This window comes from Lathyrus oleraceus, chromosome 5 (assembly GCF_024323335.1).
Source record: "Lathyrus oleraceus cultivar Zhongwan6 chromosome 5, CAAS_Psat_ZW6_1.0, whole genome shotgun sequence".
Lineage (NCBI taxonomy): Eukaryota > Viridiplantae > Streptophyta > Magnoliopsida > Fabales > Fabaceae > Lathyrus > Lathyrus oleraceus.
The window spans coordinates 77,189,629-77,206,642 of record NC_066583.1 but is presented as its reverse complement, the minus strand read 5'-3'; the positions used below and the strand labels follow the sequence as shown (position 1 = coordinate 77,206,642).

Here is a 17,014-nt window from a genome sequence, read left to right as displayed (position 1 = left end):
CATCAACAATGGTGGTGGTCTTGGTTTTGCTGTAGGTAGTGGCCCAGGTCATGTTGGCAACACTCCGAAGGAAATTCAGTTTTCTCCTTTCTTTGGGGTTGTGGAGGATAAAGAAGAGGATCAGTTCTCTATGCTGAATGAGCAGTTCGGTCAGTATGGTGTTCAACCGCCGAACAAAGAGATTCAGGTACTAGCAGAAAAGATTAGGGCTCTGGAAAGCCATACCACTCCTGGGACTATTAACATGACAAATATGGGGCTGGTTGAGGGGATTGTGATCCCACAGAAGTTCAAGGTGCCCACGTTTGATAAGTACAATGGAAGTTCTTGCCCGGAAACTCATCTTCAGGCCTTTGTTCGAAAGATATCTGCCTACACCATGGATCAGAAGCTATGGATGTACTTTTTCTAGGATAACTTATCTGGCGGGTCTCTCGAGTGGTACACCAAGCTGAGATCGTTAGATATAAAGAGCTGGCAGGATTTGGGGGATGCTTTCTTCAAACAGTACCAATTTAACGCTGACAAGGCACCAAGCCGTACCCAGTTGCAAGGTATGTCTCAAAAGCCGAACGAGGGGTTTAAAGAGTATGCACAAAGGTGGAGAGAGTTGGCTGCCAGGGTTCAACCCCCATTGGTGGATCTGGAGATGTCAGACTTGTTCATGGGTACTCTTCAGGGGATTTTTGCTGAGAGGATGGTGGGATGTCCAGTTACTGGTTTTGCGGATATAGTAGTGGCTGGTGAGAGGATTGAAAGCTGGTTGAAAATGGGAAAAATACAAGGAAATGCTCCATCATCTGGATTGAAGAAGCCCTTCAGAAATGGTCAGCGCAAGAAAGAGGGTGACTCGAGTGTTGTGTATGCCCAAAGAGGACACGGTAGGGATCATTACTACCAGCATACTGCTGCAATAACAATTCCTGTTGGTAATCAACCCGCACAACAACAACAACAACAACCTCAGCAGAAAACACAAAGGGCTGGGTACCAAGTTAGGGGAAGGATGGCAGATCGCCAGTTTGATAGGCCACCCATGACATATGCCATTCTGTTGAAGAAGTTGAAGGATCTCGGGTTGGTACAATTGAGGACGTTAGCTCCGTTAAGACCAGATCAGAGGCCTGCAAGTTATGATGAGAACGTCAAGTGTGAGTTCCATTCTGGTGCTCCCGGGCACAATATTGAGGGTTGTAAAGCTTTTAAGCATGTTGTTCAAGACTTGGTGGATTCCAAAGCCATCAATTTTGCACCAACGCCGAATGTCAATGCTAATCCCATGCTGACGCATGGTCAGATGACGGTGAATGTAATTTCTGAGGATAAAAGTAAAATCGGGGTGACGGATGTGGATCAGTTGAGGACCCCAATGTCTGTGGTCAAGAGTCATTTGTTAAAAAACAGAGTTTTTCCTGGTTGTGGTAATTATTGTGCCGCTTGTACTGTAACTGCAAATGGGTGTGTAATATTGAGGGAGACGGTTCAGAAAATGATGGATGAGGGAAGTCTCCGATTCGAGAAAGTTGCTTTGGAGAATGAGGATATTTCAACGATAACCATTTATTTCGATCCTGTCCACTTGTCAGTGCCGGCAGATGTGGTTCCAATTACCATTACGGTACCTGGACCTATTCCGTATGAAAGTGATGGTGTTGTGCCATGGGACTATGGTGGTGATGTGTATTGCAATGGGGAAAAGAAGGAAGCTCAGGTTGCAGTTGATACCACCGTTTCAAGGGTGGACAATGACGGGCTTAGTGGTTTCACTCGCAGCGGGAGGTTGTTTGCACCTAACACGTTGAGAGGTGGTGATGTAGAAAAAGAACAGAGAAATAAGGCTGACGCTTTAGCCAGGGTAAAAGGAAAGCAGGTGGTGAATGAGGATACTCCTAGAGCGGCACAGGCGCCTGTCGAGCCGGAAAGTGAGTTTGATGCTGAAGCCGAGGAGTTTTTGAGAATTATTAAGAAGTCTGAGTATAAACTTGTTGATCATTTACAGCAGACTCCGTCCAAAATTTCGATCTTATCTTTGCTGTTGAGTTCAGAAGGTCATAGAGATGCTTTGTTAAAGATCTTGAAGAGGGCCTACGTCCCGCAGGAGATTACAGTCAATCAATTAGAGACAGTGGTATCAAGTGTTAACGCCAATCATGGGTTGGGTTTCACTGATCTCGATCTTACTATGGACGGGCGCAATCACAGTAAGGCACTACACATTTCGATGGAGTGTAAAGGAGCTGTGCTTTCGCATGTTTTGGTTGATACGGGCTCGTCACTCAATGTGTTGCCTAAGAAGGCCTTGGCTAAACTGGACTGCGAGGGATTGATTTTGAGGCCTACTGATTTGGCGGCTAGAGCGTTTGATGGCTCTAAAAGGGCTGTGTTTGGGGAAGTTGAGCTCCTTGTAAAGATTGGTCCTGAGGTGTTCAAATCTGTGTTTTGTGTCATGGACATTCAGCCGGCGTACAACTGTTTGTTGGGTCGTCCATGGATACATGTTGTTGGGGCAGTAACATCGACTCTGCATCAGAAGTTAAAGTATATCTTGGACGGGCAAGTCGTGACAGTTTGCGGTGAGAAGGATATTTTTGTCAGCCAGTTGTCATCATTTAAGTATGTGGAAATGGACGATGAGATATTCGAAGCACCAAGCCAGGCGTTTGAAACCGTCAAGGTGGAAAATGTCGTTTTCGCCGAAAGAGAGAAAAAGCCGTCCATTACTTCTTATAAACAGGCGGTAGAGGTGGTGAAAAGTGGAGAGGCCCCAGGTTGGGGAAGAGTGATAGATGTTGGGGTAAAGGAGGATAAGTTTGGGATTGGTTATCAGTCAGGCCAAGGCTCGTCTGGACAGAATAAAGGTCGTCACCAACCATTCATATTCACCAGTGCTGGAATGCTAGATCCAGGTCGTATCTGTGTTGTGGGTGAAGAGACTGACAGTGACTGCGAGCTCGACTCGTGGATAAAACCGTGCGTACCAGGAATGGAGATCCAGAACTGGAAAGCCGAAAAGATCATCACTGTCACTCTGCGTGAAGAGTAATATTTCTGTTTGTTAATTCTGTTTGCATGAAAGCCATACGTTTTGCCCGAAACGTAATGGTCCATTGTAAGGGCCACCTCATGTGTTTTATTTTGCAGTATTTGAATCATTAATAAACGGATGTTTTTCGCATTAAAAGCGGTGTTCTCTGTTTTGCATTTATTTTTGCAGTTAAAAAATAATATAATAAAAATGGCAATGTTTATTTTCATTTTCCTTCCTTTTAATTTTTCTCGTTCCGACTCTAAAGCACCGCATGAATCAACATTCATGCAGATGCGATTATTCTCCGGATCTCATTGATAACAATTCTGTTACACCCCTATATGACTTCGACAACCCGATCTATCATGCCGAAGACGAAGGCGAAGAAGATTGTGAACTGCCAGAAGAGTTAGCCAGGTTGTTGAAACAAGAGGAGAAGGTGATTCAGCCACACGAGGAGCAAGTTGAGATTGTTAATATGCGCACCGAGGAGGTCAGAAAGGAGGTAAAAATTGGGGCCGCTTTGGAGATGAATGTCAAGAGCAGAATGGTAGCACTGTTGAAAGAGTATGTTGATATCTTCGCCTGGTCTTATCAAGATATGCCGGGGTTGGATACCAATATTGTTGTACACAAGTTGCCATTGAGAGAAGATTGTCCTCCAGTAAAGCAGAAGTTGCGCAGAACTCGACCCGAGATGGCCATGAAAATCAAAGAGGAGGTACAAAAGCAGTTGGATGCCGGTTTCCTAGCTGTCACTAATTATCCGCCTTGGGTCGCGAACATTGTGCCAGTACCGAAGAAGGATGGAAAGGTGAGGATGTGTGTGTACTACCGGGATTTGAACAGAGCTAGCCCGAAAGATGATTTCCCATTACCTCACATTGATGTGTTGGTAGATAATACAACTCAATTCTCGGTGTTTTCCTTCATGGATGGCTTTTCTGGCTATAATCAAATTAAAATGTCGCCAGATGATATGGAGAAAACAATGTTCATCACACCATGGGGCACTTTTTGTTATAAGGTGATGCCATTCGGTCTCAAGAATGCCGGTGCCACGTATCAAAGAGCTATGGTGACTTTGTTTCATGATATGATTCATCATGAGATCGAATGCTATGTTGATGACATGATAGCGAAGTCACAAACAGAAGAGGGGCATCTGGTAGACTTGGCCAAGTTGTTTGACCGGTTGAGACAATTCAAATTGAGGTTGAATCTGAATAAGTGCACTTTTGGAGTGCGGTACGGCAAGTTGCTGGGGTTTATTGTAAGTGAAAGAGGAATCGAGGTCGATCCTGCTAAAGCAAAGGCGATACGAGAAATGCCTGAACCGAGAATAGAAAAAGAGGTTCGTGTTTTCTTGGGTAGATTGAACTACATTTCACGGTTCATATCTCATCTAACAGCCACGTGTGAACCCATATTCAAGTTGTTGAGAAAAGATCAAACGGTCAGGTGGAATGATGATTGCCAAGCGGCATTTGAAAAAATAAAATAATATTTGTAGGAGCATCCGATTTTGATGCCTCCTGTGGAGGGGCGACCGTTAATCCTGTACTTGACAGTCCTTGAGGGGTTTATGGGGTGTGTACTGGGGCAGCATGACGAGTCTGGTCGAAAAGAGCATGCAATTTACTACCTTAGCAAAAAGTTTACCGACTGTGAAACAAGATATTCACTGCTCGAGAAAACTTGTTGCGTTTTGGCATGGGCTGCTCGCCGACTGAGACAGTATATGCTGGTTCATACCACTTTGTTGATTTCCAATATGGATCTGATCAAGTATATATTTGAGAAGCCAGCATTGACCGGACGGGTTGCGAGATGGCAAATGATTTTGACTGAATACGATATCCAGTACACTTCTCAAAAAGCAATAAAGGGGAGTGTATTGTCTGATTACCTCGCCCAACAACCCATTGAGGATTATCAACCGATAAATTTGAGTTCCCCGATGAGGACATCATGTTTCTCAAATCGAAAGATTGTGAGGAACCTATCCCGGAGGAGGGGCCTGACCCTGAGTCCGAATGGATTCTGATGTTTGATGGGGCCGTTAACGTGAATGGTAGCGGAGTTGGTGCTGTTTTGGTTACGCCGAAGGGATCCCACATTCCTTTTGCTGCCCGACTAACATTTGAGTGCACCAACAATGTGGCTGAATACGAAGCTTGTATCTTGGGTGTCGAAGAGGCGATTGATCTGCGAATCAAGAACCTTGTTATTTATGGAGATTCAACTTTGGTTGTGAACCAGGTTAATGGGAAATGGCTTACGCATCAATTCCATTTAATTCCATATCGGGATTATACGAGGAGATTGTTGACGTTCTTCACCAAGGTGGAATTACGCCATGTGCTGAGGGAAGAAAATCCTTTAGCAGATGTATTGGCTACTCGGGCCGCTTTGATTAAAGTGCAGTGGTGGAATCAAGTTCCTAGTGTTGAGGTGGGACGGCTGGATAGACCGGATTATGTGAATATCTTGTTGCGAGATGGAAAATGATTTTGACTGAATACGATATCCAGTACACTTCTCAAAAAGCAATAAAGGGGAGTGTATTGTCTGATTACCTCGCCCAGCAACCCATTGAGGATTATCAACCGATGAAATTTGAGTTCCCCGATGAGGACATCATGTTTCTCAAATCGAAAGATTGTGAGGAACCTATCCCGGAGGAGGGGCCTGACCCTGAGTCCGAATGGATTCTGATGTTTGATGGGGCCGTTAACGTGAATGGTAGCGGAGTTGGTGCTGTTTTAGTTACGCCGAAGGGATCCCACATTCCTTTTGCTACCCGACTAACATTTGAATGCACCAACAATGTGGCTGAATACGAAGCTTGTATCTTGGGTGTCGAAGAGGCGATTGATCTGCGAATAAAGAACCTTATTATTTATGGAGATTCAGCTTTGGTTATGAACCAGGTTAATAGGAAATGGCTTACGAATCAATCCCATTTAATTCCATACCGGGATTATACGAGGAGATTGTTGACGTTCTTCACCAAGGTGGAATTACGCCATGTGCCGAGGGAAGAAAATCCTTTAGCAAATGCATTGGCTATTCTGGCCGCTTTGATTAAAGTGCAGTGGTGGAATCAAGTTCCTAGTGTTGAGGTGGGACGGCTGGATAGACCGGATTATGTGTTTGTTGTCGAAACAGTGCCTGATGATGAGAAGCCGTGGTATTATGACATCAAGCGTTATCTGGAGACCCAAGAGTATCCCGAGGGAGCATCTAAGAAGGACCGAAAGACTCTGAGGAGGTTGGCCATGGCGTTCTATCTGAATAAAGATGGGGTTTTGTACAAGAGGATTTTTGATTGGGTTTTGCTCAGATGTGTCGATGACAAAGAAGCAAGCCAATTGATGAAAGAGGTGCACGAGGGATCGTTTGGTACCCACGCCAGTGGGCATGCGATGGTGAAAAGGTTGCTAAGGGCTGGATATTACTGGATGACAATGGAGGCTCAGTGCTTCAACTTCGTGCGGAAATGTCATAAATGCCAGATTTATGCTGACAAGGTGCACGTGCCTCCAAATCCGTTGAGTTTGATGTCGTCTCCGTGGCCGTTTGCTATGTGGGGCATTGATATGATCAGAAAGATCGAGCCTACGGCTTCGAATGGGCACCGGTTCATATTAGTGGCTATTGATTACTTCACCAAGTGGGTGGAAGTGGCGTCTTATGCAAACGTGACGAAACAGGTCGTGGCTAGGTTCCTGAAAAGGGATATCATTTGCAAATATGGGGTTCCCGAAAGAATCATCACTGATAACGGTTCTAATCTCAACAACAAGATGATGGTAGAACTGTGCCGAGAGTTCAAGATCGAGCATCACAATTATTCTCCTTATCGTCCAAAGATGAATGGGGTGGTCGAGGCAGCTAATAAGAATATTAAGAAGATTGCGCAAAAAATGGTCGTGACCTATAAGGATTGGCACGAGATGTTGCCGTTTGCATTGCATGGGTATCGAACCTCAGTGCGTACATCTACCGGAGCAACACCTTTCTCGCTTGTGTATGGGATGGAAGTTGTGCTACCAGTTGAGGTCCAGATTCCGTCATTGAGAGTCCTGATGGATGTGAAATTGGAAGAGGCTGAATGGGTAAGGACTCGGTATGAAGAGTTGAGCCTGATTGAGGAAAAGAGGCTGGCGGCCATTTGTCATGGGCAGTTGTACCAGCAGCGTATGAAGCGTGCTTTTGTCCGAAGGGTGTGACCTCGTCTGTATCATGTGGGAGATATGGTGTTGAAAAGGACCCTTCCTCCTCAGAACGATCGTCGGGGCAAGTGGACACCCAATTATGAAGGTCCATTCGTGGTCAAGAAGGTTTTCTCTGGCGGAGCCTTGTTGTTGACGACCATGGATGGTGAGGATTTTCCATCCCCTGTGAATGCGGACGCAGTTAAAAAATACTTCGTATAAGAGACCCGCTGGACAGAAGGAATAAAATAGTCCAGGCAAAAATGGGCATCCCGGCGAACCAAAAAAAAATGAAAATGAAAAAGGTTCGGGCAAAAATTAGGGATAAAAAGAAAAACTGTACACCCGGCAGGTCGAAAACCCCACAAGGGCGGCTTGGGAAAAAAAGGGTATCCCGGTGGACTGAAAACCCGAAAGGGTGGTCCAGGAAAAAGAGGGAGTGAAACGAACAACTGCGTCTAGCATGGTCGTTTGTACTTTGTATTTGACACATAGATAATCTAAAAGCGGAGATCGGTCGGAAACGTCTTGTTTCGGAAGGCAGAAAGCGCAGAGAGTCTTGAGGACATATGGGTTGTAACCGGGTTGGAACTTGATGAGATCACGGGTTCACATTGCCATTAGGATAGATTTTCCTTTTGTGCGTAATTACCTCTTTTCAGGGATTGCTTCCTGTGTACTGCTCAGTTACGAGCCACCTTTTCCAATCAATAAAATGCATATTCAGTCAAATAATTTTGTTTTTGTTTTCATCACCGCTTTGATTGCAAAAAAATCTGTTTATTTTGATAAGAATCTTTGCATTTTGAGATGTAGGGGTCTCTTCCAATGCATGTTTAGAGGATTGAAACTTGAAATCTTATTCGGAAGGTAGAGTGACCTGGGTGTTCAAATTTTGGCTCGCCTGGGGCACGTTTTATCTGACGATCTCTTTTGCAGGTACTGTTGGTTATTTTCACTCACTTGCAGGTCGTGGCGCGAAGCATTTCTTTTTGACAGAAGATTCCTTTGAGGTCCAATCAGGGACAAGGAATTGAAGAATGGTGTAGAGACGGCGAAAGAATTGTGACGATCCTAGAGGGTTAATCAAGAAGACTCTTCAAAGTCTGAAGACTGGAGAGTTGGCATGCATCTAAGGAGGTCGATTTTCTTGAAGTAGGGAGAAGTCGAGAGTACAAGGTGGTGAATCGAAAAAGACCGGATGAGTTTGGGAGCTCTCAAAAGTGGAAAGTTGACATTGTGGTTAGATGGTGAGTACCAGTGTTCGACGAGTCGACGGGTGTTCCGTGTCAAATATTTTGTATCTCCCCAGCGAGTTTGAGGTCAGTGTTTCCTCAGCAGCCAGGCCTGAAGGTTGTTGTTCCCCCGGCAGGGGTGTGCGTTGGTAGATTTTCTCCCCCCAAGCAGGTCTAGTTCAGTGGAGGTCATCCCCAGTGAGGGTTACTCTTTCCTCGGCATCAGTGTTATTCCAAGCAGGGTTGGAGATTGGAGCGATATCGAGTTCTTCAACAGAGTTGCTCGTGCTGTCCCCTGAGGGGGATACTTTTTATGCATTCATCATTTAGAGAAGCATAGCATATTGCATAACAATTGCGTAGCATTTCCATGGTTATGGAGCATTACGCTTTAAAACTCATGCATCGGCATTGCAAGCATAAGCTAGTCTCGAGCCGTGGTTACCGTTTGAGAGTTGGTTTAGCTGGTTGGTGAAGATGTTACTCTGAGGAGTTTGGCATCGTGATTTTGAATCAACAGTATTCCCCAGTAGCGCGACATTGGAGGAAGAGATTCCGTCGTTCCGAGATGGAAATGAAGATTGGAGAACATTACGCGATCAGCGCGGAGATTGGGGTCCACCAGGAGGAAAGGAAGTGCTGAGCATTTTCTGGAGAACGGTGTTCAAATGGAGAAAAGGAGACACATGGTGTCTTCTGGAGAATGGGGTTCATAACAACGATCGAGAGAATGGAAATTCAAAATGGCATAACTTTTGATATAATGCTTCAAATTGGTTCATTCTTTTTGCAAAGTGCTCCTTTTGTGTAAGGCATCTCAAAATGACATCATTTGACTCAATTGTGCAAGCTAAGCCTCAAGGAATCATGGTTAAAAGTCACCTTATTTCACATTTGTTCTAAGGATGATGTCATGCTACAAATCAAAATTCACAAAGAACCAAGGCAAGGCTTCATTTCAGCCTTCTTCATAGACCATATTGGAGTAAAAATGAGCCATTGCCATGCATGAAAGAGGCGTGTATGTTCCTTGTTTCACACATGTTCAAAATGAAGCAAATCTTCACCATTCATTATTGGCTTAAGATGCAAGCAAAACAACCTTCAAATCCTGACCCTTGGTTGCTCTTGAGTGGATTAAGATCCTAGCATGGGGTTGAGCACGTGCATTATGGCCATGGGAACTCAATTTGCATTTTTGCAATTTGCATAATAACTCACTAATCATGATTAGTAAATGGCTAAAATGATTATCAGTGTTATTAGCAAGAAGTATAAATAGGGAAACCCTAATCACAAGCCTCATAACTGCATTTTCAGATCTAGAATTCAAGAAACTCTCTCAAACTCTCTCTCTTCGAATTTGCATTTTCTTCACACAAACCTCAAAGATTATTGCAGATTCTTGATCCTCATACTTCACTGAGCAAGAATCATCCATCGTTTGGTGTAATTCCTCAAGAAATCAAGCAGTTCAAGTGCATTATCATGATGATCGGATTTGGAAATTGAGGCACATTCAAGAGGTTTCAGCCATTTCTTTTTGCATAAAGCTTCAAAGGAAGTTCAAAGGAGCTGATCTGGAGCAGCTGAGCTCGTGAGATCGTGATTTCAGAGATCTCCAATTCCAGGTGACTCCATTTTCACTCTCTCCTTTTGCTGATTTTAGGTTATAGAATTGAAGATCTTGTTGCGAAGGTCATGAATATATGATTAGAATTGAGATTGAGTGAGTATTAAGGATTTCATTGTGACTGGAAGTTTGGATCTGGAAACTTATTCTCTTTGAATTGCAAAACCTAGGAAGAATTAGGAGAATCTAATGTGATATTTGGAATCAGCGTGGAAATCTGAGTGGAATGGTGTTGGTCTGGTGAATTTCTGGAAAATTTTAGGGTGGCGCCGCCGTGGGAGCCACCGGGGACTCACCGGGGAAGACGACCGGAGCGGAGCTCCGGCGTCTGTGTTATTTTAGGGTTTTGCTGAGTGTGCGCCATGTGGTTCAATGCGTGGCAATTCGATTGGATGCGATTTGGTTGACTGAGGCCACGCAAGTGTTGAACGCTGACTGGGTGGGTGACTCAATTAGTGAAATAGTGCATTTCACTAGTTTGAATGGGAACCGTTGATCTCAGATGCGCGCCAGATCCAGCGGTCTGTGTTTTTTCCTGATTAATTCAAATAATCCATTTCCCTCCTTTTTCTATTTTATATTTCAATTATTTTGGTCATTTTGTTTAATTCATAAAAAATCCAAAAATTGTCCAATTGAGTCCCAATTTTTTTTCATAGTTTTGTATTTGCGTCTACCTTTTTATGGTGTTAAATTCAAGAATTTTTTATGTCTGGATATTTATGAGGGAATTTTTGAATCAATATTGTGCCAAATTGACCTAGTGTATTCAATGCATTGTGAAATCCTCAATTTTGAACCTTTTGATCCACTCTTCTGCATACATGACATTCATACATGACATGAATTATTTGTCACTGGTTTGGATTTTTTCTCACATGTTATCATCATTTTTGACACATAGAGGAAAATGTGACAATTTATGTCACATTTTTGACATTGAATTGGTGCATTTTTGTTCACATAGCATTTGCATCATTTTTGACTTGATCTTTTGCATATTGAACACTCATGGCATAAGGAACTTATACAAAAAAATCCCAAAGTCATTGCATGCATTTCTGATTTGATATGAATTTTCTAAGTTGGAAGTTCATTTTGTGCATATTTTTGGTCATTACATGGCATAGGCCAGTTGAGGTACTTGATCATTGATTTGATGTTGATCCTTTTGAGGACATTGGAGGGAGTGTTTCAATGTGTGATGTGCAAAAGGATGGGTCATGGATTGGTCATTTGGTTAGGTTTTGAATCTTGTCCTTGTACTAGGGTTTTGACCCAATTTTAGGGTTTGCTCTTGGTCCATTCTTTGACTTGATTTGGGGTTTTCTTTGTAGTGTGAGCCTTTGCCTATTTTGCATTGGTTTGATCCCTTAGTTATGAGTCTTGAGTCATTTGATTGGCGCATTCATTCAAGTCATACTTTATTTGGTGCTTATTTGAAGGTTGGGAACACTAGTGAATTCTCAAGGAGACTTATGAGGTATTGAGTGAGTGAAGGTTCTTATTGGTATGAGATGAATTTATGGGCTTATAAATTGGATTTGTGACTCATTAGAGATGATTTTAGAAGCACGATCCTACTGACTTGTGAACTTTTGAATGGTTTGAGGCTTGTGGTGGCTTGTTGAAGTGATTTAGGCCTATTTTGGAGCTTTTTGAAGCAATTGAATGGTATTTGAAGTATGGTGGATCTTTGGCCTTGGTGTTTGATGTTTAGGGGTTCATATGGTTCTTTTTGGGGCTTGTGATCATTGGTTGGAGTTTATTTGGGGTTCTCACATCTTTTGGGAAGCTTTAAGAAGTGTTTGAAGAGGTATGAAGCCATGGTGAGCAAGTTTTGAGTGCAAGCTTGTTCTACTTGAGTTTTCAAGGGGTTTATGGTTGATTTTGGATCATTGGAGTATGGATTATTGGGTGGTCATTTGAAGGACCCTACTTCTGACTTTGAGTGATCTTGATTCAATCCATCTCATGCCATTGTTTGTTTATACTTTGTTGTGTTGATTGGATGTACATAAACTAACTTTGTCTCTTGTTTCAGGTTTGGATACTCATCATTGATGATTGGGTTTGTTCTCACCTTGTGAGATACAAAATGCATTGAGTTCTGACCTATTTTTGTTTTGTAGGGTTTTAATTGATGTGGTGAGCTCATGAGCTCATTTGAGTGCCAGGGCACTTATGCATTGAATTGTGTAATTGTTAGAGGGTTTCACTGCCTGTCTTCTGGTTTTATGACTGAAGTACTAACTGTTTAGTCTTTGTACAGGTACCTTAGTTGCTTACTTGCTTTAGCTCTTGCTTGAGCATTGGATTGTGGTTGACACACCACTCAGGTAGTTAGCTTCTCACTTCATGTAGTCTGGAGTCCTGTCACCTTTTTGGCAGGCACTTTGCTGGCAAGTCCTCCTTCAGAGGCTCTGTTTGTGTTTGTTTAAAATTGTGCCCAAAGACCTCCAAGAAGAGGCATGTGTTATACTTGATAAGACCTCCAAGAGAAGAGGCAATTTACGGAAGGTAGGGATCTGTAACCGATTCCCCGTTATTCAGTGTGTCGTTCTTTATGCTCGCACTACATGCTGATGCTTCTGAACATGTGCCCCAGATCTTTTGTCCAGAGTCAGTCAAGTGGAAAAGGATCCCACTTTCTGAATCCCCATGCTTCCTGTGTCATGAGCTCGCCCTGGCCAGGGTTAAGAGCATGAGGTCTCATCCTCATTTAGACTTTGATCAGTTTCACCCTGACGTTCAATGTTAGTGGTTAAGAGCTACAGATTACCCCTTGCAGTTTGGCTTATTTGTCGAGGTTGATATGACCCCTCTTGACTAAAGCCCACCCATTGTTTGAGACTCGTGTATGGATATAGTGTGTGATGATTGTTTACTTGTGTTGGTGTGTTCATTTGCTTTCCTCTCCTCATCTCCATTTCTGTAGGAGTCGTGCGATTAGCTTCTGAGGAAGTTGAACGTATGTAGAGTTTAGACTTGAGTTGACTCGCTTTCAGGATGAGTTAAGTTCTTGTTAGAGACCTCGACTTAGGGATATTGATTGCATGACAACTATTAGGCTCGAGTCTTAGTCTCCCTATTAGTTTGTTGTTTCCCTGGTCTCTGGTTAGGAGAGTGTTTTACCCCTGGTAAGGGGAACTACGTCGCCCTGATTCTCATACCAGATGAGATACGTAGGCAGGAGGTTGAGAGCAATCTCTCCGGGCACCCTTTTCTTTATTTTCGCGTGTGTTGACCCTTTAGTTGTCTTCTTTTATATTTGTGTTGTTTCCTCTTTCCCTCTTCCATTGTTGAGTCTCTATTTGTTTACCCTTATTCCCAACGGGGATTTACCGTTTCGTGTCTTGGTTTCTGGCATTTGTTTTCTTTAGTGTGAGTACCCGTTTGTTCAGCGTGTGTGTGTTGTATGTTCATACCTTGGGGAATTTCTGCTATTATTATTCGGGGTTCACTAGTTGGGGTTCACTTTGGTTACCTGTTATCCGTTCGGGGTTCACCTATATTGACTTGGGAGATTTCTTCTGTTATTACTTGGGGTTCATATTGGGGTTCATCTTCGGGGTTCATTTCTAATGATTGTTATTCACTTGGGGTTCATCTTTGGGGTTCATTTGTGGCGACTGGTTATACATATCGGGAATTTATTCTGGATATTTGGTTACTTTGTTGGGGTTCGTTCTGATAACCTTTTTCTTTGGTGTTCGTTGGTTAGCGTTTGTTATTGTTGGGAGTCGGGTGTAAGTCCATGTATTGGCATTCTGTTTCCTTTTGGGTGTTTCTTTTGACATCTCAGCGTCCCTTTTTTTGTGTGTCTTGTTTCGGCGTGCGTTAGCCGAGCTACGAGTGCTCTGATTCTCCTCTGGATAGAGAAGATACGTAGGCATAAGACGCGATGTCTTAGCGAGCATGTCTCCTTTTCCCGAACTACGTCGACTCTGATGTTTGTTTCTGACAAACTACGTAGGCACAAGATGCGACATCCTGCCGAGTCCACTTCCTCCGTCTTCTTTCTCTCCCCCACCTGTTTATCGTTCCAGTTTGTGCAGTTTCTTTGAGCAGTTTATTAGCAACCCTTTCCTTTTCTTTAAGCTATCTTTTGAGTGTGGATCCCGTCGAGTACGGCGGACGTGAGGGGGTGATAATCCTTCTCCTTGCGTAACCGACTCCCGTACCTTGCAATCTCTGGTCGTAAGACCATTCCTTTCCCTTTCTTAGGTTATTCATGCGCTCCCTTTTCGTCATAGGATGAATAGCGTTGGTGGCGGCTCTGTATTTTCCCCGCCGGTTGTTTTTCGCGTTGCGACAAGGATGAACATATCAAGGATATACTTCCTGGGGAATAGATCCACTAGGGACTCTACTGATGAGAAAAAATAAGGGTACTTTTGTCGGGTATTGGGCAATAAGTAACACACTGCAAACTAAGAAGAATATTACTAGTTACTGGGTAATAGACTCTTAGGGGACCAAAACATCTATCTAGGTAAGAGCTAGAAAGAAAACGGTCAATCAAGACTCAACCCAATAAGGACATAACTCAAGGGGAGTAATTCCATCCAGAAAATCAACTAGGGAGGAAACTGAAATAACAACCATCCACGAGGAAACAAACTCAGTGGGGAAAAGGAGAAAGGTTAAAGTCTTTCTGCTTAAGGGGCTGACATTCTACAATTGAAGGATAACAGACATCAGATTTGGTATGGGGATAAAATACCGCCATAAGAATCTCAAACAAATCAAATATGAAGATGCAAGGTATGCAATTATGAAATTATATGATTGTATATGTATATATGATGATTATGCTGACAAAACGATCACAAAGGATACAAAGGTGTCGCAAAGAATTTGAACCATCAGCACAATCCTCGGTCAATCCATAAAATATGGAGACAACTACTGGAGAACGAAGATATCAACATCCCAAAGGTTCAAACCTAGTTGGGGAAGGAGGAGATCTGTTGAGGACAGAACATCCAATTTGTGGGTAATTTTAGGTCAACACCATAAAAATGGGAGACAACCCTACAGAGAATAATCATAACAAAAGCTGCTAAAAAACCAGGAGGAAACTCTGACTAGGAGCAAGTTGAATGGCGATTGGTGGGGAAACCAATGCGATCTACTGGGGAAGATCAACCACCTCTGAAGATCAACTCTATTGAGGAAATACGAACTTCGTTGTGGATGTACAAACTCCGTTGGGGAAGGCAGAAACTCTGTCGGGGAAAACAACACACTTTAGGGTATCTGAATCAACCAACTCAGCTGGGAACGAGGAAAGGAATTCCACTGAGGATCAAACACTCCTCCGAGGAACTGAATCAACACAAACGTCTAGGGATACCCAAAGGATTAACTGTTTGGGGAACCTCTGATGTTTCGCACTTAAGGACTTGATATCCATTAAAATGATGTTGATATTCCTTTTACTTGCTTTGGAAAAATTCTTACTTTTATATATTTAAGAAAAAACTTGATTTTGATTTAAAAATTTAATTTCAAAATGATCATAATAAAATTTAAAACTATTGGCTGAAGTAAATAAGAGTAGAAACAATTTATATAAAAGTTCAACTTTATTTAATGGAATGGTAGTCTGTAAATGACAAGACTCCATGGATTTTACAAAGTTGAAAATGGTAATTTACATGAAAAAGGGTTACATCGAATACAAATGATCCTTAATCCTTCTACCAACTCTTGATATCCACTGTGCTCTTGACCGCTGCTGGGGATGAACTGATGTCAACCCTTGTGCTCAAACAAGTCTTCAAAATCTGAAGATCAGCAAAATGCAGTTACTTGCCATAATCCCTAATTTTTGCATAAGTTTCCCAAGGTGGGGTACTCAACTTATTGGGAAATTCTTTATGTTTTATGTCTCTAATTTTTGCCTTGATAGCCCTTTCGGGTTTTCAATCCACTGAGACGCTCATTTTTGCCTAAGCCGCCCTTTCGGGTTTTCAACTTAGCGAGTTGTTCTTTTATTTTTTAGGCGAAGTATTTCTTGACTGCATTTGCACTCATAGGACGAGTGAACTCTTCACCATCCATCGTTGTAAGAATCAATGCGCCGCCTGAAAATGCTCTCTTAACAACATATGGGCCTTCATAATTAGGAGTCCATTTTCCTCTGGAATCTGGCTTGAACGTCAAAATTTTCTTGAGCACAAGGTCACCTTCTCTGAACACTCGAGGTCTGACCTTTTTATCAAAAGCTTTCTACATCCTCTGCTGATGTAGCTGACCATGACACATGGCAGTCAATCTCTTCTCTTTAATTAAATTCAGCTGATCAAACCCGGTCTGACACCATTCAGCCTCAGTCAACTTGGCTTCCATGAGCACACGTAATGAAGGAATCTCAACCTCTACGGGGAGCACTGCTTCCATACCATAAACAAGAGAGAAAGGGGTTGCCCCTGTTGAAGTGAGGATGGATGTACGATACCCATACAAAGCAAAAGGGAGCATCTCATGCCAATCCTTATATGTGACAACTATATTCTGGATAATCTTCTTGATGTTCTTGTTCGCAGCTTCAACTGTCCCATTCAGCTTAGGTCTGTAGGGAGAAGAACTATGATGTGCAATCTTAAAGTCTTTACAAAGAGCTTCCACCATATTGTTATTCAAGTTTGATCCATTGTCAATAATGATCTTACTTGGCACACCATAACGACATATAATCTGATTCTTGATAAACCTTACAACAACTTGCTTGGTCACATTTGCATACGATGCCGCTTCAACCCATTTTGTGAAGTAGTCAATTGCCACTAAAATGAAACGATGTCCATTTGAAGCTTTGGGCTCAATCATCCCAATCATATCAATTCCCCACATGGAGAAGGGCCATGGGAAAGAGATAACATTCAATAGT

The 17,014-nt window shown here is 42.8% G+C and overlaps 1 protein-coding gene across 1 annotated transcript in view; it reads left to right on the top strand.

Moving 5' to 3' along the window:
- The first annotated feature begins 1,297 nt into the window (after nucleotides 1-1,297).
- Nucleotides 1,298-17,014, top strand: part of LOC127078829 (uncharacterized) — a 28,655-nt gene continuing 12,938 nt past the window's right edge. The window contains exons 1-2 of the mRNA XM_051019251.1: nucleotides 1,298-2,206; nucleotides 2,297-2,939. Of these exons, the coding sequence (XP_050875208.1) occupies nucleotides 1,298-2,206; nucleotides 2,297-2,939 (1,552 nt within the window). The remainder of the gene's footprint in view (nucleotides 2,207-2,296; nucleotides 2,940-17,014) is intronic.